The sequence below is a fragment of the Rhinopithecus roxellana genome, chromosome 22, assembly GCF_007565055.1.
Source record: "Rhinopithecus roxellana isolate Shanxi Qingling chromosome 22, ASM756505v1, whole genome shotgun sequence".
Lineage (NCBI taxonomy): Eukaryota > Metazoa > Chordata > Mammalia > Primates > Cercopithecidae > Rhinopithecus > Rhinopithecus roxellana.
In genome coordinates, this window is record NC_044570.1 from 5,228,028 (window position 1) to 5,255,175 (window position 27,148).

General features: G+C 32.7%; 1 protein-coding gene across 3 annotated transcripts in view; it reads right to left on the reverse strand.

Annotated features, from left to right (window-relative positions):
* Positions 1-368: 368 nt before the first annotated feature.
* The window catches only part of LOC104655798 (deleted in azoospermia protein 1-like), a 61,224-nt gene continuing 34,444 nt past the window's right edge, over positions 369-27,148 (reverse strand). The window contains exons 9-20 of one of the 3 annotated variants that reach the window (XM_030926260.1): positions 25,695-25,766; positions 23,264-23,335; positions 20,741-20,812; positions 18,325-18,396; positions 15,909-15,980; positions 13,494-13,565; positions 11,079-11,150; positions 8,675-8,746; positions 6,252-6,323; positions 3,901-3,972; positions 1,212-1,280; positions 369-383 (exon numbers count right to left, since the gene is read on the reverse strand). In XM_030926260.1, coding sequence (XP_030782120.1) covers positions 369-383; positions 1,212-1,280; positions 3,901-3,972; positions 6,252-6,323; positions 8,675-8,746; positions 11,079-11,150; positions 13,494-13,565; positions 15,909-15,980; positions 18,325-18,396; positions 20,741-20,812; positions 23,264-23,335; positions 25,695-25,766 — 804 coding nt within the window. The remainder of the gene's footprint in view (positions 384-1,211; positions 1,281-3,900; positions 3,973-6,251; positions 6,324-8,674; positions 8,747-11,078; positions 11,151-13,493; positions 13,566-15,908; positions 15,981-18,324; positions 18,397-20,740; positions 20,813-23,263; positions 23,336-25,694; positions 25,767-27,148) is intronic. The other 2 variants (XM_030926259.1, XM_030926261.1) reach the window with 2 other exon arrangements.

The following is a 27,148-nucleotide window of genomic DNA, read 5'->3' on the forward strand; positions in this document are numbered from 1 at the left end:
CTTCAACAAATGTTTTTATGGCTGGTAAAGCCAGAGGTATTCTAGGAAGACACATTCTAATTCTAAAGTCACATTAATACTACCCCATTCTTGGATTAGATCATTTATCAACAAGTAACTGAACACTTATCATTATGTGGACCAGCCACTGTTTCAGCACACAAAAACCTAAGACACAAAAAGGCACTGCTGCCTCCATGGGAGTTTATAATTTAGTTAAAAATAAAGTAACAAAACGTAAAACATTAATATAAAGACTATTTAAAAATATCTACAGACATATATGGCATAGAGAAAAGTCAAGAAAAATGAAAGTATATGTAAAGCTAATTCACTTTATCCCATAACCCCTTTTGCTCCCCAACAGGCTACTGCGGTGGCATCTTAAAAAACAACAAAAAAAAGAAAACCAAAACTATTAAAATATTCCCACACATTTTCAAAAACACATGAGATACACAATATTGAAGCACTTATCATGCTGGCTCCTTTGTTATAAAATGAAAGAAGCAGAGTAGAAAAAAGAAGCACTTTATGTTTCTAACCCCTGACATTCTTGCTACTTCTATATATAAAAACCTCACCGTTTTCCCAATTTTCTGAAGTTAGCATTGCAGAAATCTCAAAGATACTAGTGATGTTTTTGTTACTTCTATATATAAAACCTCACCATTTTCCCAATTTTCTGGAGTTGGCATTGTGGAAATCTCAAAGATAATAGTACTTACAGTTTTTTATTACCAAATATATGATTATGGGTTATAGATACAGTCATACTGATGAAAAGAGGCTGAGAGAACTACTATCATGAAGCAGCAAACTAAAATGAAAATGTAATTGGAATTCTGTGCTCTAGGAATGGGATACTTTTATTTCACTCTATCTCCCTTAAAAAAACATGAAAGTCAGTCTGGATGTTTCAGCTATTTGACAGCAAAGATGAAAAAAGTACATGCTGAAATATAAAACGGGACAACAAATCTCAGAAAACGGTTCTACAGAAAAGTTATTGCTAAGTATATTACTGTCAAAATGTTAATCCATTACTTTTAAATAATACAGAGGGCTTCATTCTAGACCAACTATAAGTATTTTCTTAAATTTTAGGTACATTTCATTAGTTTAAAATGACTATTCAGGCTATTTGTATGAACAAGTTAAAGGCCTCAATAATTTCTGAAAATAAATCATTTTACTCCCCCTTCAATTACCTGGTTATACACAGACAACTGATACCCAGTGGTGACCTGACCTGGTGAATTTGGATAAGTAGGATATGTCTGAAAGTTTACAGAAAGAATGAATGAATATGGTAAAATATTTTTTTAAATTACAAAGAAACATTACTCCCAATATAAAAATATGAAAATCTTTAAAATATTTATACTTTTCTATATACAACAATGCAGAGTTCTAAATGAATGAAGGGAGGAAGAAAGAAATATTATCTGCCAAGTGCTAAGCCCCTTTGGGTAGGGCAGGGAAACAGACGAATGACAAAGTAGTGACTATTTCACCAAAGTTTCCCTTACTTAAACTGTGTACTTATTCCCACCTAGAAGTTATTTATTACACTGCTGATAAGGCTCCATTGAGACAGATTTCAATGTAAGTTAAGTTAATACACTTTCTATTTCTTTGTCGATATATTTCCAGACAGTTTTGTGTTTGAAAATAATAGAGGAATATGTAGTTCTTCTACAGATGTTAAGATTTTTTCTGTACTTTATTTCAAAAAACTAAGGGCAGTATATAATCCAATACTGGAGGACAGTACAATGTCTTGTATGTTTCCATAAATCCTTCTGTTTGAAACATACAGGAAGCAGCATACATGAATACACCCAGATTCAGTAACAGCTTACTGTAAATGTCAGAAACACATAGGGCTTTTTTTCTAGCCATTGTCCAGAGAAGGGAAAAGAAGAAGTATACTCTACACATTTCACGTGCAAGGAACATGTCAATAAATGAGAGACACTGAAAAACGATTTCACTACTATTTTGTTACTTTATTTTCCATAGAATAAAATGTCTTTTAAACTAAGACATTAAATAAAACAGACTATCACCAATAAGTGACACAGTATGTCAAATCCTGCTTTAAATATCAAAGTAACCAGTATCAGAGAAATTAGATGCCAGAAATTCATAGGATTTACAGGTATAGTAAAACACATCAGAAATCTATCCATTCCAGAAACAGAATATATCCAGCAGTCAGCAGTTTATATGAGGAGTCACCTGGAAATCATTGCAAGTAAAGAAAAGCAAGATTAATTGCTAACCTTAGAGAAGAAAAAACTAGGCAGAAACGTCAGAACAGGTGTTTTCAAATATTTTCAGAACTAGTTCTAAGGGGGGAAAGAAGCTCATGTGTTTTAGAGGTTAATACACCTTTTTATTCCTATTTTTATTTAAGAGTTATTAACAGCAAAACATTTCTGTTTCTCTTCCAAAAAAATTTTTGTGGCTGGTAAAGCCAGAGGCAGACTCTAGGCAGATATATGCTAATTCTAAATTAACATTAATACTACCTTTCTTAGATTACACAGTCTATCAACAAGGAACTGAACACTTATTATGTGGACCAGCCACTGAGAGAGAAACAGGCACTGTTGTGCCCATGGGAGATTATAATTGGGTTAAAAAGAAAGTAAAAAAATGTAACACATTAATATAAAAAACCATTTAAAAATATTTACAGGCATATATGATATGGAAAATAACTCAAAAAGAACAGAGAGGATATGGTAGGATAATTCACTTTACCCGAGGTACAACTTACCTCCTTTGCTCCCCAACAGGCGACTGTAGTGGCATCTTAAAAAAAAAAAAAAAAAAAAAAAAAAAAGAAACGAAAATTATTCAAATATTTCTAAACATTTTCAAAAACACATGAGATATATAATATTGAAGTACTTATGCTGACTCCTTTGTTATAATAAAAGAAACAGAATGGATAAAAGTACTTCATAGTTTTAATCCCTGACATTCTTGTGGTTACTTCCACAGATAAAACCTCACCTTTTCCCCAATTTTTTGGATTTGGCATTGTGAAAATCTCAAAAATGTTACTTATTTGAATTTATTATGATAGATATGATTATTGGTCATAGATACAGTCATATCTATGAAAAGAGAACCAGAGAACAACCGTTGTGAAGAGGCTTGCTATAATGAAAACTTAAATTCTGTGTTCTAAGAATTGGGTAATTATTTTACTCACACTATATCCCTAAAAAATTCACGAAAGTCACTCTGGAGGTTTCATTTAGCTATTTGACAGCGAAGATGAAAACTACATCCTCAAATATAGAAGGGCCACATCTCAGAAAACTGTTCTACAGAAAAGTTATTGCCAAGTATATTCCCATCAAATTACTATTCCACTACTTCTAAGTAATACAGACGTCTTCATTCTAGACTAATCCTAAGTGTTTTCTTAAATTTTAGGTAGAATTCACTAGTTTTTTTTTTTTTTTTTTTTTTTTTTTTTTTTTTTTTTTTTTGAGACGGAGTCTCGCTCTGCCGCCCAGGCTGGAGTGCAGTGGCCGGATCTCAGCTCACTGCAAGCTCCGCCTCCCGGGTTTACGCCATTCTCCTGTCTCAGCCTCCCGAGTAGCTGGGACTACAGGCGCCCGCCTCGTCGCCCGGCTAGTTTTTTGTATTTTTTAGTAGAGACGGGGTTTCACCGTATTAGCCAGGATGGTCTCGATCTCCTGACCTCATGATCCGCCCGTCTCGGCCTCCCAAAGTGCTGGGATTACAGGCTTGAGCCACCGCGCCCGGCCAGAATTCACTAGTTTAAAATGACCAACTATTCATGCAATTTGTATAAACAAGTTAAAGGCCTCGATAATACGTGAAAGTAAATCATTTTACTCCTTTTTACATTACCAGATAATTACATACAGGCAACTGATATCCAGTAGTGACCTGAACTGGTGAATCTGGATAAACACGAAATGCCTGAAAATAAAGGATATAGAAAAAAAGAAAATGGTATACATTTTTTAAAATTAGAAAGAAATATCATTCCTACCATAAAAATATAAAAAACTTTTAAATATTTAAATACTGTTTTTCTATATAAAACAATGCAGAATTCTAAATGAATGACTATGAAGAAAGAGATATTCTCTGTCAAGTGCTGCATTTTGGGTGTGAGGGGGGAACAAATGACAAAAGAATTGACTATTTCACCAAAGTTTACCTTATTTATACTGTGTACTTATTCACACCCAGAAGTTATTTCTTACATTGCTGATAAGGCTCCATTAAGACAGATTTCACTGTAAGTTAAATTAATACATTTCCTATTTCTCTGTAAAAACACTTCTAGACTGCTTTGTATTAGACAATATTACAGGGTAATATGTAGTTGTACAGATGTTATGGCTTCTTCTGTGATGTTATGGCTTTTTCTGTACTTTATTTTGAAAAACTAAGTGCAGTATATAATCCAATACTGGAGAAAAGAAAGTATAATGTCTTATATGTTTCAATAAATACCTACTGTCTGAAAACATAGGGGCAGCAGCATACATGAATACCCCCAGATCCAGTAATGGGTCACATTACTGAATCAGTAAACGACTCACAGTAATGTTAGAAACAAGTGGGCTTTTTTTCTAACCATTGTACAGAGAAGGAAAAAGAAGAGGTATACCCTACACATTTTAAAGTACACAGAAAATGTCAACAAATGAGACACACTGAAGAACTATTTCATTACTATTTTATTACTTTATTTTCCATCAAAGAAAATGTCTCTTAAACTAAGACATAAATAAAATGAACTAAGAAGAATAAAGACATTATTTATCACCAATAAGTGATGAGTATGTCAAATCCTCATTTAAATATCAATGTAACCAGGAACAGAGACGTCAGATGCAAGTTATATAAGGAGGCATCTGGAAATCACTGCAAATAAAGAATAGCTAGATGAACTGCTAAACTTAGAGAAGAACAAAGTAGACAGACACATAAGGAGAGCTGCTTTCATTCTCTTTGCAACTTGTTATATGGGGAGGGGGGCGGAAAGCAGCTTGGGTGTTTTAGAGGCAATACTCTTTCTTCTTCCTGTTCTTATTTAAGAGTAATTAACAGCAAAACATTTCTATTTCTCTTCAACAAATGTTCTGTTGCTGGTAAAGCCAGATGCAGATTCTAGGCAGATACACACTAATTCTAAAGCCACACTAACTACCTGTTTTTGATTATATAGTCTATCATTATGTGGACCAGCCATTGCTTAAGAACACAAAAAACTGAGAGAGAAAAAGGCATTGTTGCTCCCATTGGAGTTTATAATCAGGTTAACAAGAAATGAAAAACATGAATATAAAGAACCATTTAAAAACATTTATAGGCATATATAATTTGGAAAAAAAAAAGGATGAACAGGAAGTATATGTTTGGCTAATTCACTTAACCTCAAGTACAGAATAACCCCTTTGTTCCTCAACAGGCCACTATGGTATCATTTTCAAAAAACAAAACAAAACAAAACAAAACAAAAAACGAAACCAAAACTATTAAAATATTCCTACATATTTTCAAAAACACATGAGAAACACAGTATTGAAGTACTTACCCTGCTGTGTCCTTTTTTATTATAATAAAATTAACAGAATGGAAAACGTAACTACTTTGTTTCTAGTCTCAGATGTGATCGTAACTTTTATATATAAAACTTCAACTTTTTCCAAATTTTCTGGAGTTGGCATCGTGGAAATCTCAAAGTTACTATCTCTTTCAGTTTATTACCATAGATATAATTATGGGTCACAGATATAGTCACATATATGAAAAGGGATCCAGAGAACTATTACCATGAAACAGCCAGCTAAAATAAAAATATAATTGGAATTCTGTGCTCTAAAAAGTGGGTAATAATTTGATTTCACTCTAAAAAAATGTATGAAAATCAGTGTGGGTGTTTCTTTCGGCTATTTGACAGCAAAGATAAAAACTACATCCTGAAATAGAAGAGAACACCAAATCTCAAAAAACTGTTCTACAGAAATGTTATTGCTAAGTATATTGCTGTCAAAATATTACTCCATTACTTCCAAATAGTACAGAGGTCTTTATTCTAGACTAATTCTAAGTTTTTTCTTAAACTTTAGGTACACTTCACTAGTTTAAAATGACCAACTATTCAGGCAATTTGTATAAACAAGTTAAAGGTCTCGATAATATGTGAAAGCAAAAGCAAATCATTTCACTCCTTCTTACATTACCTGATAATTACACACAGGCAACTGAGATCCAGTAGTGACCTGAACTGGTGAATCTGGATAAACACGAAATGCCTGAAAATAAAGGGTACAGAGAAACAGAAAATGGTAAACCATTTTTTAAAATTAGAAAGAAATATCATTCCCAACTTAACAAAAATATAAAAAGACTATTAAGTATTGTTTTCCTATATAAAACAATGCAGAATTCTAAATGAATGATTTTAAGAAGAAAGAATATTCTCTGTCAAGTGCTACATTTTGGGTGTGAAGGGGGAAAAAATGACAGAAGAATTGACTATTTCACCAGGCAAAGCTTACCTTACTTATACGGTGTGCTTATTCACACCCGGAAGTTATTTCCTACACTGCTGATAAGGGTCCATAAAAACAGATTTCACTGTAAGTTAAATTAACACCTTTGCTATTTCACTGTAAAAATACAATACTTCTAGACTTTTGTATTAGACAATATTATAGAGTAATATGTAGTTGTACAGATGATATGGCTTCTTCTGTGATGTAATGGCTCTTTCTGTACTTCATTCTGAAAATCTAAGTGCAGTATATAATCCAATACTGGAGGAGAGAAAATACAATGTCTTATATGTTTCAATAACTACTTATTGTTTGAAAACCTATAGGTAGCAGCATACATGAATACACCCAGATTCAGTAATGGCTCACAGTAAATGTTAGAACCAAGTAGGGCTTTTTTTCTAGCACCTTTCAGAGAAGGAAAAAGAAGAAGAGGTATACCTACACGTTTCAAGTACATGGAAAAATGTCAACAAAGGAGAGCCACTGAAGAAACATTTCATCACTATTTTGTTACTTTATTTTCCATCAAAGAAAATATCTTTTACACTAAGACATAAATAAAATGAACTAAGAAGAATGTAGACGCTATTTATCACCAATAAGTGATAAGAGTGTGTCAAATGCTACTTTGAATATCAACGTTACCAGGATGAGAGACGTTAGATGTCAGAAACTCACGGGATTCATATACACATAGTAAAACACATCAGAAATTTACCCATTCCAGAACCAGAATACATCCAGAAGTCAGCAAGTTATATGAGGAGGCATCTGGACATCATTGCAAATAAAAATAGCTAGATGAACTGCTAAACTTAGAGAAGAATAAAGTAGACAGATACATTAGGAGAGCTGCTTTCATTCTCTTTAGCAACTTGATATATGGGGAGGAGGGCAGAAAGTAGCTTGGGTGTTTTAGAGGCAATACTCTTTCTTCTTCCTATTCTTATTTAAGAGTAATTAACAGCAAAACATTTCTGTTTCTCTTCAACAAATTTTCTGTTGCTGGTAAAGCCAGATGCAGATTCTAGGAAGATACACGCTAATTCTAAAGTCACAGTAACACTACCTTTCTTTGATTATATAGTCTATCATTATGTGCATCAGCCATTACTTAAGAACACAAAAAACTGAGAGGAAAAAGGCACTGTTGCTCCCATTGGAGTTTACAATTGGGTTAACAAGAAAGTAAAACAAGTAAATAAAACATTAATATAAAGAACCATTTAAAAATATTTATGCGCACATATGACTTGAAAAAGAAAATAAAGAATGAACAGCAAGTATATGTGTGGCTATTTCACTTAACCTGAAGGACAACATAATCCCCTTTGTTCCCCAACAGGCCACTATGGTGGCATCTTAAAAAAAAAAAAAGAGTAAACAAAAACTATTAAAATATTCCTACACATTTTCAAAAACACATGACAAACGCAGTATTACGGTATTTATGCAGTTGCATCCTTCTGTATTATAATAAAAGTAACAGAATTGAAAACGTAAGTACTTTATGTTTCTATGTTGTCATAACTTTTATATATAATTCTTCACCTTTTTCCAAATTTTCTGGAGTTGGCATCGTGGAAATCTCAAAGATACTATCACTTTCAGTTTATTACCATAGATATAATTATGGGTCACAGATACAGTCATATATATGAAAAGGGATCCAAAGAACTACTATCGTGAAACAGCCAGCTAAAATAAAAATATAATTGGAATTCTGTGCTCTAAAAAGTGGGTAATAATTTGATTTCACTCTACCTCCCTAAATAAATTTATGAAAATCAGTGTGGGTGTTTCTTTCGGCTATTTGACAGCAAAGATGAAAACTACATCCTGAAATACAGAAGGGGACACCAAATCTCAGAAAACTGTTCTACAGAAATGTTATTGTTAAGTGTATTGCTGTCAAAATGTTACTCCATTATTTCTAAATAATACAGAGGTCTTTATTCCAGACTAATTCTAAGTGTCTTCTTAAATTTTAGGTACACTTCAATAGTTTAAAATGACCAACTATTAGGGCAATTTGTATAAACAATTTTAAAGTCTCGATAATATGTGAAAGCAAAAGCAAATCATTTCATTCCTTCTTACATTACCTGATAAGTATACATAGGCATCTGATATCCAGTAGTGACCTGACCTGGTGAATTTGGATAAACAGGAAAAGCCTGAAAATAAAGGGTACAGAAAAAAAGAAAATGGTATACTATTTTTTAAAATTAGAAAGAAATAGTCCCAATATAACAAAAATATAAAAAACTAAATATTCTTTTTCTATATAAAACAATGCAGAATTCTAAATGAATGACTTTATTATTAAAGAAATATTCTCTGTCAAGTGATATATTTGGGTGTGAAGTCGGAACAAATGACAAAAAACTGACTATTTCACCAGGCAAACTTAACTAACCCTGTGCTTATTCACACCCAGAAGTTATTTCCTAAATTGCTGATAAGGCTTCATTAAAACGGAATTCACTGTAAATTAAATTAACACATTTGCTATTTCACTGTGAAAATACTTCTAGACTGTTTTATATTAGAAAACATTATAGGGTAATATGTAGTTGTAAAGATGTTATGGCTTCTTCTGTGATATAATGGCATTTTCTGTGCTTCATTCTGAAAATCTAAGTGCAGTATATAATCCAATACTGGAGAAGAGAAAATACAATGTCCTATGTGATTCAGTAACTACTTATTGTTTGAAAACCTATAGCTAGCAGCATACATGAATACACCCAGATTCAGTAATGGCTCACAGTAAATGTCAGAACCAAGTTGGGCTTTTTTTCCAGCAATTGTTCAGAGAAGGTAAAAGAAGAGGTATACCTACACGTTTCAAGTACATGGAAAAATGTCAACAAAGGAGAGCCACTGAAGAAACATTTCATCACTATTTTGTTACTTTATTTTCCATCAAAGAAAATATCTTTTAAACTAAGACATAAATAAAATGTACTAAGAAGAATGTAGACGTTATTTATCACCAAGAATTGACAGTGAGTGTCAAATCCTACTTTAAATATCAACACAACCAGGATAAGAGACGTTAGATGTCAGAAACTCACGGGATTCATATACACATAGTAAAACACATCAGAAATCTATCCATTCCAGAATCAGAATACATCCAGAAGTCAGCAAATTATATGAGGAGGCATCTGGAAATCATTGCAAATAAAAATAGCTAGATGAACTGCTAAACTTAGAGAAGAATAAAGTAGACAGATACATAAGGAGAGCTGCTTTCATTCTCTTTAGCAACTTGGTATATAGGGAGGGAGGCGAAAAGCAGCTTGGGTGTTTTAGAGGCAATACTCTTTCTTCTTCCTGTTCTTATTTAAGAGTAATTAACAGCAAAACATTTCTGTTTCTCTTCAACAAATTTTCTGTTGCTGGTAAAGCCAGATGCAGATTCTAGGAAGATACACGCGAATTCTAAAGCCACACTAACACTACCTTTCTTTGATTACATAGTCTGTCATTATGTGGACCAGCCATTGCTTAAGAACACAAAAAACTGAGAGAGAAATAGGCACTGTTGCTCCCATTAGAGTTTACTACAGGGTTAACAAGTTAAAAAAAGTAAATAAAATATTAACATAAAGAACAATTTAAAAATATCTATGTGAATATATGACTTGGAAAAAAAAATCAAGAATGAACAGCAAGTATATGTGTGGCTATTTCGCTTAGCCCGAAGGACAACATAACCGCTTTGTTCCCCAACAGGCCACTATGGTGGCATCTTAAAGAAAAACAGAAAACCAAAACTAATAAAATATTCCTACACATTTTCAAAAACACATGAGAAACACAATGTTGAAGTACTTATCCTGCTGTGTCCTTTTGTATTAATATAAAAGCAACAGAATAGAAAACGTTAAGTACTTTATGTTTCTAGTCTCAGATATTGTCATAACTTTTATATATAAATCTTCACCTTTTTCCAAATTTTCTGGAGTTGGCATCATGGAAATCTCAGATACTATCTCTTTCAGTTTATTACCATAGATGTAAACTATGGGTCACAGATGTAGTCATATATATGAAAAGGGATCCACAGAACTACTATCGTGAAACAGCCAGCTAAAATAAAAATATAATTGGAATTCTGTGCTCTAAAAAGTGGGTAATAATTTGATTTCACTCTACCTCCCTAAAAAAAATTTATGAAAATCAGTGTGGGTGTTTCTTTCGGCTATTTGACAGCAAAGATGAAAACTACATCCTGAAATACAGAAGGGGACACCAAATCTCAGAAAACTGTTCTACAGAAATGTTATTGCTAAGTATATTGCTGTCAAAATATTACTCCATTACTTCTAAAAAATACAGAGGTCTTTATTCTAGACTAATTCTAAGTGTTTCCTTAAATTTTAGGTACACTTCACTAGTTTAAAATGATCAACTACTCGGGCAATTTGTATAAACAAGTTAAATGTCTCGATAATACGTGACAGCAAAAGCAAATCATTTCATTCCTTCTCACATTACCTGATAATTACATATAGGCATCGGATATCCAGTAGTGCCTTGAACTGGTGAATTTGGATAAACAGGAAATGCCTGAAAATAAAGGGTACAGAAATAAAGAAAATGGTAAATTATTTTTTAAAATTAAAAAGAAATATCATTCCCAATATAACAAAAATATAAAACACTTTTAAATATTGTTTTTCTATATAAAACAATGCAGAATTCGAAATGAATGACTTTATGAAGAAAGAAATATTCTCTGTCAAGTGCTACATTTTGGGTGTGAGGCGGGGAACAAATGACAAAAGAATTGACTGCTTCACCAGGCAAACTTTACTTACACCGTGTACTTATTCACACTGGGAAGATATTTCTTACGCTGCCAATAAGGCTCCTTTGAGACAGATTTCACTGTAAGTTAAATGAATAGATTTGCTATTTCCCCGTAAAAATACTGCTACGCTGTTTTGTATTAGACAATAATACAGGGTAATATGTAGTTGTACATATGTTATGGCTTCTTCTGTGATGTAATGGCTTTCTCTGTACTTCATTCTGAAAATCTAAGTGCAGTATATAATCCAATACTGGAGAAGAGAAAATACAATGTCTTGTATGTTTCAATAACTACTTATTCTTTGAAAACCTATAGGTAGCAGCATACATGAATACACCCAGATTCGGTAATGGCTCACAGCAAATGTTAGAACCAAGTAGGGCTTTTTTTCTAGCCATTGTTCAGAGAACGTAAAAGAAGAAGAGGTATACCTACACGTTTCAAGTACATGGAAAAATGTCAACAAAGGAGAGCCACTGAAGAAACATTTCATCACTATTTGTTACTTTATTTTCCAACAAAGAAAATATCTTTTAAACTAAGACATAAATAAAATGAACTAAGAAGAATGTAGACGTTATTTATCACCAAGAATTGACAGTGTGTGTCAAATCCTACTTTAAATATCAACGCAAACAGGATAAGGGACGTTAGATGTCAGAAACTCACGGGATTCATATACACATAGTAAAACACATCAGAAATCTATCCATTCCAGAATGAGAATACATCCAGAAATCAGCAAATTATATGAGGAGGCATCTGGAAATCATTGCAAATAAAAATAGCTAGATGAACTGCTAAACTTAGAGAAGAATAAAGTAGACAGATACATAAGGAGAGCTGCTTTCATTCTCTTTAGCAACTTGGTATATAGGGAGGGAGGCGAAAAGCAGCTTGGATGTTTTAGAGGCAATACTCTTTCTTCTTCCTGTTCTTATTTAAGAGTAATTAACAGCAAAACATTTCTGTTTCTCTTCAACAAATTTTCTGTTGCTGGTAAAGCCAGATGCAGATTCTAGGAAGATACACGCGAATTCTAAAGCCACACTAACACTACCTTTCTTTGTTTACATAGTCTGTCATTATGTGGACCAGCCATTACTTAAGAACACAAAAAACAGAGAGAGAAATAGGCACTGTTGCTCCCATTAGAGTTTACAACAGGGTTAACAAGTTAAAAAAAGTAAATAAAATATTAACATAAAGAACAATTTAAAAATATCTATGTGCATATATGACTTGGAAAAAAAATCAAGAATGAACAGCAAGTATATGTGTGGCCATTTCGCTTAGCCCGAAGGACAACATAACCGCTTTGTTCCCCAACAGGCCACTATGGTGGCATCTTAAAGAAAAACAGAAAACCAAAACTAATAAAATATTCCTACACATTTTCAAAAACACATGAGAAACACAATGTTGAAGTACTTATCCTGCTGTGTCCTTTTGTATTAATATAAAAGCAACAGAATAGAAAACGTTAAGTACTTTATGTTTCTAGTCTCAGATATTGTCGTAACTTTTATATATAAATCTTCACCTTTTTCCAAATTTTCTGGAGTTGGCATCATGGAAATCTCAGATACTATCTCTTTCAGTTTATTACCATAGATGTAACTATGGGTCACAGATGTAGTCATATATATGAAAAGGGATCCACAGAACTACTATCGTGAAACAGCCAGCTAAAATAAAAATATAATTGGAATTCTGTGCTCTAAAAAGTGGGTAATAATTTGATTTCACTCTACCTCCCTAAAAAAAATTTATGAAAATCAGTGTGGGTGTTTCTTTCGGCTATTTGACAGCAAAGATGAAAACTACATCCTGAAATACAGAAGGGGACACCAAATCTCAGAAAACTGTTCTACAGAAATGTTATTGCTAAGTATATTGTTGTCAAAATATTACTCCATTACTTCTAAAAAATACAGAGGTCTTTATTGTAGACTAATTCTAAGTGTTTCCTTAAATTTTAGGTACACTTCACTAGTTTAAAATGATCAACTACTCGGGCAATTTGTATAAACAAGTTAAATGTCTCGATAATACGTGAAAGCAAAAGCAAATCATTTCATTCCTTCTCACATTACCTGATAATTACATATAGGCATCGGATATCCAGTAGTGCCTTGAACTGGTGAATTTGGATAAACAGGAAATGCCTGAAAATAAAGGGTACAGAAATAAAGAAAATGGTAAATTATTTTTTAAAATTAAAAAGAAATATCATTCCCAATATAACAAAAATATAAAACACTTTTAAATATTGTTTTTCTATATAAAACAATGCAGAATTCGAAATGAATGACTTTATGAAGAAAGAAATATTCTCTGTCAAGTGCTACATTTTGGGTGTGAGGCGGGGAACAAATGACAAAAGAATTGACTACTTCACCAGGCAAACTTTACTTACACCGTGTACTTATTCACACTGGGAAGATATTTCTTACGCTGCCAATAAGGCTCCTTTGAGACAGATTTCACTGTAAGTTAAATGAATAGATTTGCTATTTCCCCGTAAAAATACTGCTACGCTGTTTTGTATTAGACAATAATACAGGGTAATATGTAGTTGTACATATGTTATGGCTTCTTCTGTGATGTAATGGCTTTCTCTGTACTTCATTCTGAAAATCTAAGTGCAGTATATAATCCAATACTGGAGAAGAGAAAATACAATGTCTTGTATGTTTCAATAACTACTTATTCTTTGAAAACCTATAGGTAGCAGCATACATGAATACACCCAGATTCGGTAATGGCTCACAGCAAATGTTAGAACCAAGTAGGGCTTTTTTCTAGCCATTGTTCAGAGAACGTAAAAGAAGAAGAGGTATACCTACACGTTTCAAGTACATGGAAAAATGTCAACAAAGGAGAGCCACTGAAGAAACATTTCATCACTATTTTGTTACTTTATTTTCCAACAAAGAAAATATCTTTTAAACTAAGACATAAATAAAATGAACTAAGAAGAATGTAGACGTTATTTATCACCAAGAATTGACAGTGTGTGTCAAATCCTACTTTAAATATCAACGCAAACAGGATAAGGGACGTTAGATGTCAGAAACTCACGGGATTCATATACACATAGTAAAACACATCAGAAATCTATCCATTCCAGAATGAGAATACATCCAGAAGTCAGCAAATTATATGAGGAGGCATCTGGAAATCATTGCAAATAAAAATAGCTAGATGAACTGCTAAACTTAGAGAAGAATAAAGTAGACAGATACATAAGGAGAGCTGCTTTCATTCTCTTTAGCAACTTGGTATATAGGGAGGGAGGCGAAAAGCAGCTTGGGTGTTTTAGAGGCAATACTCTTTCTTCTTCCTGTTCTTATTTAAGAGTAATTAACAGCAAAACATTTCTGTTTCTCTTCAACAAATTTTCTGTTGCTGGTAAAGCCAGATGCAGATTCTAGGAAGATACACGCGAATTCTAAAGCCACACTAACACTACCTTTCTTTGTTTACATAGTCTGTCATTATGTGGACCAGCCATTACTTAAGAACACAAAAAACTGAGAGAGAAATAGGCACTGTTGCTCCCATTAGAGTTTACAACAGGGTTAACAAGTTAAAAAAAGTAAATAAAATATTAACATAAAGAACAATTTAAAAATATCTATGTGCATATATGACTTGGAAAAAAAATCAAGAATGAACAGCAAGTATATGTGTGGCCATTTCGCTTAGCCCGAAGGACAACATAACCGCTTTGTTCCCCAACAGGCCACTATGGTGGCATCTTAAAGAAAAACAGAAAACCAAAACTAATAAAATATTCCTACACATTTTCAAAAACACATGAGAAACACAATGTTGAAGTACTTATCCTGCTGTGTCCTTTTGTATTAATATAAAAGCAACAGAATAGAAAACGTTAAGTACTTTATGTTTCTAGTCTCAGATATTGTCGTAACTTTTATATATAAATCTTCACCTTTTTCCAAATTTTCTGGAGTTGGCATCATGGAAATCTCAGATACTATCTCTTTCAGTTTATTACCATAGATGTAACTATGGGTCACAGATGTAGTCATATATATGAAAAGGGATCCACAGAACTACTATCGTGAAACAGCCAGCTAAAATAAAAATATAATTGGAATTCTGTGCTCTAAAAAGTGGGTAATAATTTGATTTCACTCTACCTCCCTAAAAAAAATTTATGAAAATCAGTGTGGGTGTTTCTTTCGGCTATTTGACAGCAAAGATGAAAACTACATCCTGAAATACAGAAGGGGACACCAAATCTCAGAAAACTGTTCTAAAGAAATGTTATTGCTAAGTATATTGCTGTCAAAATATTACTCCATTACTTCTAAAAAATACAGAGGTCTTTATTCTAGACTAATTCTAAGTATTTCCTTAAATTTTAGGTACACTTCACTAGTTTAAAATGATCAACTACTCGGGCAATTTGTATAAACATGTTAAATGTCTCGATAATACGTGACAGCAAAAGCAAATCATTTCATTCCTTCTCACATTACCTGATAATTACATATAGGCATCGGATATCCAGTAGTGCCTTGAACTGGTGAATTTGGATAAACAGGAAATGCCTGAAAATAAAGGGTACAGAAATAAAGAAAATGGTAAATTATTTTTTAAAATTAAAAAGAAATATCATTCCCAATATAACAAAAATATAAAACACTTTTAAATATTGTTTTTCTATATAAAACAATGCAGAATTCGAAATGAATGACTTTATGAAGAAAGAAATATTCTCTGTCAAGTGCTACATTTTGGGTGTGAGGCGGGGAACAAATGACAAAAGAATTGACTACTTCACCAGGCAAACTTTACTTACACCGTGTACTTATTCACACTGGGAAGATATTTCTTACGCTGCCAATAAGGCTCCATTGAGACAGATTTCACTGTAAGTTAAATGAATAGATTTGCTATTTCCCCGTAAAAATACTGCTACGCTGTTTTGTATTAGACAATAATACAGGGTAATATGTAGTTGTACATATGTTATGGCTTCTTCTGTGATGTAATGGCTTTCTCTGTACTTCATTCTGAAAATCTAAGTGCAGTATATAATCCAATACTGGAGAAGAGAAAATACAATGTCTTGTATGTTTCAATAACTACTTATTCTTTGAAAACCTATAGGTAGCAGCATACATGAATACACCCAGATTCGGTAATGGCTCACAGCAAATGTTAGAACCAAGTAGGGCTTTTTTTCTAGCCATTGTTCAGAGAACGTAAAAGAAGAAGAGGTATACCTACACGTTTCAAGTACATGGAAAAATGTCAACAAAGGAGAGCCACTGAAGAAACATTTCATCACTATTTTGTTACTTTATTTTCCAACAAAGAAAATATCTTTTAAACTAAGACATAAATAAAATGAACTAAGAAGAATGTAGACGTTATTTATCACCAAGAATTGACAGTGTGTGTCAAATCCTACTTTAAATATCAACGCAAACAGGATAAGGGACGTTAGATGTCAGAAACTCACGGGATTCATATACACATAGTAAAACACATCAGAAATCTATCCATTCCAGAATCAGAATACATCCAGAAGTCAGCAAATTATATGAGGAGGCATCTGGACATCATTGCAAATAAAAATAGCTAGATGAACTGCTAAACTTAGAGAAGAATAAAGTAGACAGATACATAAGGAGAGCTGCTTTCATTCTCTTTAGCAACTTGGTATATAGGGAGGGAGGCGAAAAGCAGCTTGGGTGTTTTAGAGGCAATACTCTTTCTTCTTCCTGTTCTTATTTAAGAGTAATTAACAGCAAAACATTTCTGTTTCTCTTCAACAAATTTTCTGTTGCTGGTAAAGCCAGATGCAGATTCTAGGAAGATACACGCGAATTCTAAAGCCACACTAACACTACCTTTCTTTGTTTACATAGTCTGTCATTATGTGGACCAGCCATTACTTAAGAACACAAAAAACTGAGAGAGAAATAGGCACTGTTGCTCCCATTAGAGTTTACAACAGGGTTAACAAGTTAAAAAAAGTAAATAAAATATTAACATAAAGAACAATTTAAAAATATCTATGTGCATATATGACTTGGAAAAAAAATCAAGAATGAACAGCAAGTATATGTGTGGCCATTTCGCTTAGCCCGAAGGACAACATAACCGCTTTGTTCCCCAACAGGCCACTATGGTGGCATCTTAAAGAAAAACAGAAAACCAAAACTAATAAAATATTCCTACACATTTTCAAAAACACATGAGAAACACAATGTTGAAGTACTTATCCTGCTGTGTCCTTTTGTATTAATATAAAAGCAACAGAATAGAAAACGTTAAGTACTTTATGTTTCTAGTCTCAGATATTGTCGTAACTTTTATATATAAATCTTCACCTTTTTCCAAATTTTCTGGAGTTGGCATCATGGAAATCTCAGATACTATCTCTTTCAGTTTATTACCATAGATGTAACTATGGGTCACAGATGTAGTCATATATATGAAAAGGGATCCACAGAACTACTATCGTGAAACAGCCAGCTAAAATAAAAATATAATTGGAATTCTGTGCTCTAAAAAGTGGGTAATAATTTGATTTCACTCTACCTCCCTAAAAAAAATTTATGAAAATCAGTGTGGGTGTTTCTTTCGGCTATTTGACAGCAAAGATGAAAACTACATCCTGAAATACAGAAGGGGACACCAAATCTCAGAAAACTGTTCTACAGAAATGTTATTGCTAAGTATATTGCTGTCAAAATATTACTCCATTACTTCTAAAAAATACAGAGGTCTTTATTCTAGACTAATTCTAAGTGTTTCCTTAAATTTTAGGTACACTTCACTAGTTTAAAATGATCAACTACTCGGGCAATTTGTATAAACAAGTTAAATGTCTCGATAATACGTGACAGCAAAAGCAAATCATTTCATTCCTTCTCACATTACCTGATAATTACATATAGGCATCGGATATCCAGTAGTGCCTTGAACTGGTGAATTTGGATAAACAGGAAATGCCTGAAAATAAAGGGTACAGAAATAAAGAAAATGGTAAATTATTTTTTAAAATTAAAAAGAAATATCATTCCCAATATAACAAAAATATAAAACACTTTTAAATATTGTTTTTCTATATAAAACAATGCAGAATTCGAAATGAATGACTTTATGAAGAAAGAAATATTCTCTGTCAAGTGCTACATTTTGGGTGTGAGGCGGGGAACAAATGACAAAAGAATTGACTACTTCACCAGGCAAACTTTACTTACACCGTGTACTTATTCACACTGGGAAGATATTTCTTACGCTGCCAATAAGGCTCCATTGAGACAGATTTCACTGTAAGTTAAATGAATAGATTTGCTATTTCCCCGTAAAAATACTGCTACGCTGTTTTGTATTAGACAATAATACAGGGTAATATGTAGTTGTACATATGTTATGGCTTCTTCTGTGATGTAATGGCTTTCTCTGTACTTCATTCTGAAAATCTAAGTGCAGTATATAATCCAATACTGGAGAAGAGAAAATACAATGTCTTGTATGTTTCAATAACTACTTATTCTTTGAAAACCTATAGGTAGCAGCATACATGAATACACCCAGATTCGGTAATGGCTCACAGCAAATGTTAGAACCAAGTAGGGCTTTTTTTCTAGCCATTGTTCAGAGAACGTAAAAGAAGAAGAGGTATACCTACACGTTTCAAGTACATGGAAAAATGTCAACAAAGGAGAGCCACTGAAGAAACATTTCATCACTATTTTGTTACTTTATTTTCCAACAAAGAAAATATCTTTTAAACTAAGACATAAATAAAATGAACTAAGAAGAATGTAGACGTTATTTATCACCAAGAATTGACAGTGTGTGTCAAATCCTACTTTAAATATCAACGCAAACAGGATAAGGGACGTTAGATGTCAGAAACTCACGGGATTCATATACACATAGTAAAACACATCAGAAATCTATCCATTCCAGAATCAGAATACATCCAGAAGTCAGCAAATTATATGAGGAGGCATCTGGACATCATTGCAAATAAAAATAGCTAGATGAACTGCTAAACTTAGAGAAGAATAAAGTAGACAGATACATAAGGAGAGCTGCTTTCATTCTCTTTAGCAACTTGGTATATAGGGAGGGAGGCGAAAAGCAGCTTGGGTGTTTTAGAGGCAATACTCTTTCTTCTTCCTGTTCTTATTTAAGAGTAATTAACAGCAAAACATTTCTGTTTCTCTTCAACAAATTTTCTGTTGCTGGTAAAGCCAGATGCAGATTCTAGGAAGATACACGCGAATTCTAAAGCCACACTAACACTACCTTTCTTTGTTTACATAGTCTGTCATTATGTGGACCAGCCATTACTTAAGAACACAAAAAACTGAGAGAGAAATAGGCACTGTTGCTCCCATTAGAGTTTACAACAGGGTTAACAAGTTAAAAAAAGTAAATAAAATATTAACATAAAGAACAATTTAAAAATATCTATGTGCATATATGACTTGGAAAAAAAATCAAGAATGAACAGCAAGTATATGTGTGGCCATTTCGCTTAGCCCGAAGGACAACATAACCGCTTTGTTCCCCAACAGGCCACTATGGTGGCATCTTAAAGAAAAACAGAAAACCAAAACTAATAAAATATTCCTACACATTTTCAAAAACACATGAGAAACACAATGTTGAAGTACTTATCCTGCTGTGTCCTTTTGTATTAATATAAAAGCAACAGAATAGAAAACGTTAAGTACTTTATGTTTCTAGTCTCAGATATTGTCGTAACTTTTATATATAAATCTTCACCTTTTTCCAAATTTTCTGGAGTTGGCATCATGGAAATCTCAGATACTATCTCTTTCAGTTTATTACCATAGATGTAACTATGGGTCACAGATGTAGTCATATATATGAAAAGGGATCCACAGAACTACTATCGTGAAACAGCTAGCTAAAATAAAAATATAATTGGAATTCTGTGCTCTAAAAAGTGGGTAATAATTTGATTTCACTCTACCTCCCTAAAAAAAATTTATGAAAATCAGTGTGGGTGTTTCTTTCGGCTATTTGACAGCAAAGATGAAAACTACATCCTGAAATACAGAAGGGGACACCAAATCTCAGAAAACTGTTCTACAGAAATGTTATTGCTAAGTATATTGCTGTCAAAATATTACTCCATTACTTCTAAAAAATATAGAGGTCTTTATTCTAGACTAATTCTAAGTGTTTCCTTAAATTTTAGGTACACTTCACTAGTTTAAAATGATCAACTACTCGGGCAATTTGTATAAACAAGTTAAATGTCTCGATAATACGTGACAGCAAAAGCAAATCATTTCATTCCTTCTCACATTACCTGATAATTACATATAGGCATCGGATATCCAGTAGTGCCTTGAACTGGTGAATTTGGATAAACAGGAAATGCCTGAAAATAAAGGGTACAGAAATAAAGAAAATGGTAAATTATTTTTTAAAATTAAAAAGAAATATCATTCCCAATATAACAAAAATATAAAACACTTTTAAATATTGTTTTTCTATATAAAACAATGCAGAATTCGAAATGAATGACTTTATGAAGAAAGAAATATTCTCTGTCAAGTGCTACATTTTGGGTGTGAGGCGGGGAACAAATGACAAAAGAATTGACTATTTCACCAGGCAAACTTTACTTACACCGTGTACTTATTCACACTGGGAAGATATTTCTTACGCTGCCAATAAGGCTCCTTTGAGACAGATTTCACTGTAAGTTAAATGAATAGATTTGCTATTTCCCCGTAAAAATACTGCTACGCTGTTTTGTATTAGACAATAATACAGGGTAATATGTAGTTGTACATATGTTATGGCTTCTTCTGTGATGTAATGGCTTTCTCTGTACTTCATTCTGAAAATCTAAGTGCAGTATATAATCCAATACTGGAGAAGAGAAAATACAATGTCTTGTATGTTTCAATAACTACTTATTCTTTGAAAACCTATAGGTAGCAGCATACATGAATACACCCAGATTCGGTAATGGCTCACAGCAAATGTTAGAACCAAGTAGGGCTTTTTTTCTAGCCATTGTTCAGAGAACGTAAAAGAAGAAGAGGTATACATACACGTTTCAAGTACATGGAAAAATGTCAACAAAGGAGAGCCACTGAAGAAACATTTCATCACTATTTTGTTACTTTATTTTCCAACAAAGAAAATATCTTTTAAACTAAGACATAAATAAAATGAACTAAGAAGAATGTAGACGTTATTTATCACCAAGAATTGACAGTGTGTGTCAAATCCTACTTTAAATATCAACGCAACCAGGATAAGAGACGTTAGATGTCAGAAACTCACGGGATTCATATACACATAGTAAAACACATCAGAAATCTATCCATTCCAGAATCAGAATACATCCAGAAGTCAGCAAATTATATGAGGAGGCATCTGGACATCATTGCAAATAAAAATAGCTAGATGAACTGCTAAACTTAGAGAAGAATAAAGTAGACAGATACATAAGGAGAGCTGCTTTCATTCTCTTTAGCAACTTGGTATATAGGGAGGGAGGCAGAAAGCAGCTTGGGTGTTTTAGAGGCAATACTCTTTCTTCTTCCTATTCTTATTTAAGAGTAATTAACAGCAAAACATTTCTGTTTCTCTTCAACAAATTTTCTGTTGCTGGTAAAGCCAGATGCAGATTCTAGGAAGATACACGCGAATTCTAAAGCCACACTAACACTACCTCTCTTTGATTATATAGTCTATCATTATGTGCATCAGCCATTACTTAAGAACACAAAAAACTGAGAGGAAAAAGGCACTGTTGCTCCCATTGGAGTTTACAATTGGGTTAACAAGAAAGTAAAACAAGTAAATAAAACATTAATATAAAGAACCATTTAAAAATATTTATGCACACATATGACTTGGAAAAAAAAAATCAAGAATGAACAGCAAGTGTATGTGTGGCTATTTTACTTAACCTGAAGACAACATAACCCCCTTTGTTCCCCAACAGGCCACTATGGTGGCATCTTAAAAAGAAACAGGAAACAAAAACTATTAAAATATTCCTACACATTTTCAAAAACACATGAGAAACGCAATATTAAAGTATTTATCCGGTTGCGTCCTTCTGTGTTATAATAAAAGTAACAGATTGGAAAACGTTAAGTCCTTTATGTTTCTTGTCTCAGATGTTGTCGTAACTTTTATATATAAACCTTTACCTTTTTCCAGATTTTCTGGGAAGTAACAGAATGGAAAACGTTAAGTACTTTTATGTTTCTTGTCTCAGATGTTGTCCTAACTTTTATATATAAACCTTTACCTTTTTCCAGATTTTCTAGAGTTGGTATCGTAGAAATCTCAAAAGTTACCATCTGTTTCAATTTCTTACCATAGATATAATTATGGGTCACAAATGTAGTCATATATATGAGAAGGGTTCTGGAAAACTACTACCGTGAAACAGCTAGCTAAAATAAAAATGTAATTGGAATTCTATGCTCTAAAAAGTGGGTAATAATTTGATTTCACTCTACCTCTCTAAAAAAATTTATGAAAATCAGTGTGGATGTTTCTTTCGGCTATTTCACAGCAAAGATGAAAACTACATCCTGAAATACAGAAGGGGACACCAAATCTCAGAAAACTGTTCTACAGAAATGTTATTGCTAAGTATATTGCTGTCAAAATATTACTCCATTACTTCCAAATAGTACAGAGTTCTTTATTCTAGACTAATTCTAAGTGTTTTCTTAAATTTTAGGTACACTTCACTAGTTTAAAATGACCAACTATTCAGGCAATTTGTATAAACAAGTTAAAGGTCTCGATAATATGTGACAGCAAAAGCAAATCATTTCATTCCTTCTTACATTACCTGATAATTATATATAGGCAACTGATATCCAGTAGTGACCTGAACTGGTGAATTTGGATAAACAGGAAATGCCTGAAAATAAAGGGTACAGAAAAAAAGAAAATGGTAAACCATATTTTAAAATTAGAAAGAAATATCATTCCTAATATAACAAAAATATAAAACACTTTTAAATATTGTTTTTCTATATAAAGCAATGCAGAGTTCTAAATGAATGACTGACTTTATGAAGAAAGAAATATTCTCTGTCAAATGCTACATTTTGAGTGGTAAGGGGGAACAAATGACAAAAGAATTGATTATTTCGCCAGGCAAAGTTACCTTACTTATACTGTGCACTTATTCACAGCCGGAATTTATTTCCTACACTGCTGATAAGGCTCCATTAACACAAATTTCACTGTAAGTTAAATTAATACATTTGCTATTTCCTTGTAAAAATACTTCTAGACTGTTTTGTATTATATAATAATATAGGGTAATATGTAGTTGTACAGATGTTATGGCTTCTTCTGTGATGTAATGGCTTTTTCTGTACTTCATTCTAGAAATCTAAGTGCAGTACACAAACCAATATTGGAGAAGAGAAAATACAATGTCTTATATGTTTCAATAACTACTTATTGTTTGAAAACCTATAGGTAGCAGCATACATGAATACACCCAGATTCAGTAATGGCTCACAGTAAATGTTAGAACCAAGTAGGGCTTTTTTTTTCCAGCCATTGCTTACAGAAGGAAAAAGAAGAAGTATACTCTACATATTTCAATACATGGAAATATGTCAACCAAGAGAGCCACTGAAGAAATATTTCGTGACTATTTTGTTACTTTATTTTCCATCAAAGAAAGTCTCTTTTAAACTAAGACATAAATAAAACGAACTAAGAAGAATATAGACATTATTTATCACAAATAAGTGATAGAGTATGTCAAATCCTACTTTAAATGAAAATGTAACTGTGATCAGAGATGACAGATGCCAAAAACTCATGGGATTTATATACATATAGTAAAACACATCAGAAATCTACCTATTCCAGAACCAGAATACATCCAGAAGTCACCATGCTATAAGAGGAAGCATGTGGAAATCACTGCAAATAAAGAATAGCTAGATGAACTGCTAAACTGAGAGAAAAAATAAGTAGACACATACAGAGAGATGTTTTCTTTCTCTAGCAACTGGTTATATGGGGGAATAGGGTGGAAAGCAGCTTGGGTGTTTTAGAGGCAATATTCTTTCTTCCTCCTATTCTTATTTAAGAGTAATTAACAGCAAAACATTTCTGTTTGCCTTCAAGAAATTTTCTATTGCTGGTAAAGCCAGATGCAGATTCTAGGCAGATACACGCTAATTCTAAAGCCACATTAACACTACCTTTCTTTGATTATATGGTCTATCATTACGTGGACCAGCCACTGCTTAAGAACACAAAAAAACGAGAGAGAAAAAGGTACTGTTGTTCCCATTGGAATTTATAATTGGGTTAACAAGAAAGTAAAAAAAAGTAAATAAAATATTAATATAAAGAACCATTTAAAAATATTTATAGGCACTCTGACTTGGAAAAAAAATCAAGAATGAACAGGAAGTATATATGTGACTATTTCACTTAACCTGAAGGACAACATAACCCCTTTGTTCCCCAACAGGCCCCTATAGTGGCATCTTAAAAAAAAAAAAAAAAAAAAAAAAAACAGGAAACCAAAATTATTAAAATATTCCTACACATTTTCAAAAACACATGAGAAACACAGTATTAAAGTACTTATCCTGCTGTGTCTTTTTTACTATAATAAAAGTAACAGAATGAAAAACTCAAGTACTTGATGTTTCTAGTCTTTGATGTTAACGTTTCTTTTATGTATAAAACTTTAACTTTTTCCAAATTTTCTGGAGTTGGCATTGTGGAAATCTCAAAGATACTATCTCTTTCAGTTTATTACCATAGATATAATTACGGGTTACACATATAGTCGTATATATGAAAAGGGATCCAGAAAACTACTATCGTGAAACAGCCAGCTAAAATAAAAGTACAATTGGAACTCTGTGCTCTAAAAAGTGGGTAATAATTTGATTTCACTCTACCTCCCTAAAAAAAATTTATGAAAATCAGTGTGGATGTTTCTTTCAGCTTTTTGACCACAAAGATGCAAACTACATCCTGAAATACAGAAGGTGACACCAAATCTCAGAACACTGTTGTACAGAAATGTTATTGCCAAGTATATTCCTGTCAAAATATTACTCCATTACTTCTAAATAATACACAGGTCTTCATTCTAGACTAATTCTAAGTGTTTTCTTAAATTTTGGGAACACTTTACAAGTTTTAAATGACCAGCTATTCGGGCAATTAGTGTAAATAAGTTAAAAGCCTCGATAATATATGAAAGCAAATCATTTTACTCCTTCTTACATTACCTGATAATTATATACAGGCAACTGATATCCAGTAGTGACTTGAACTGGTGAATTTGGATAAATAGGAAATGCCTGAAAAGAAAGAATACAGAAAAAAAGAAAACGGTAAACTATTTTGTAAAATTAGAAAGAAATATCATTCCCAATATAACAAAAATATTTAAAAATTTTAAATATTATTTTTCTATATAAAACAATGCAGAATTGTAAATGACTGACTGACTTTATGAAGAAAGAAATATTCTCTGTCAAATGCTACATTTTTGGTGGGAAGGGGGAACAAATGACAAAAGAATTGACTATTTCACCAGGCAAACTTTACTTATACTGTGTACTTATTCACACCCGGAAGTTATTTTTTACGCTGCCAATAAGGCTCCATTAAGATAGATTTCACTGTAAGTTAAATGAATAGATTTGCTATTTCCCCGTAAAAATACTTCAACGCTGTTTTGTATTAGACAATAATATAGGGTAATATGTAGTTGTACAGACGTTATGGCTGCTTCTGTGATGTTATGGCTTTTCCTGTACTTCCTTCTGAAAAACTAGGTGCAGTATATAATCCAATACTGGATAAGAGAAAATACAATGTCTCATATGTTTCAATAAGTAGCTACTGTTTGAAAACGTATAGGTAGCAGCATACATGAATACACCCAGATTCAGTAATCGCCCACAGTAAATGTAGAACCAAGTAGGGCTTTTTTTCTAGCTATTGTTCAGAAAGGAAAACCAGAAGAGGTATACCCTACACGTTTCAAGTACATGGAAATATGTCAATAAAAGAGAGACACCGAAGAACTATTTCACTACTATTTTGTTACCTTATTTTCCATCAAAGAAAGTATCTTTTAAACTAAGACATAAATAAAATGAACTAAGAAGAGTATAGACGTTATTTATCACCAATAAGTTACAGAGTATGTCAAATCCTACTTTTAATATCAATGTAATCATGATCAGAGACATTAGATGCCAGAAACTGAGGGGATTTATATACATATAGTAAAACACATCAGAAATCTATCCATTCCAGAACCAGAATACATCCAGAAATCACCAAGTTGTATGAGGAGGCATCTGGAAATCACTGCAAATAAAGAATAGCTAGACGAACTGCTAAACTTAGAGAAGAATAAAGTAGACAGACACGTAAGGAGAGCTGCTTTCATTCTCTTTAACAACTGGTTATAGGGGGTGGGGTGAAGAAGCTTGGGTGTTTTAGAGGTAATACTCTTTCTTCTTCCTATTCTTATTTAAGAGTAATTAACAGCAAAACATTTCTGTTTCTCTTCAACAAATTTTTCATCGCTGGTAAACCCAGATGCAGATTCTAGGAAGATACACGCTAATTCTAAAGCCACCTTAACACTACCTTTCTTGGATTATGTAGTCTATCTTATGTGGACCGGCTATTGCTTAAGCACACAAATATCTGAGAGAAAAAAAGG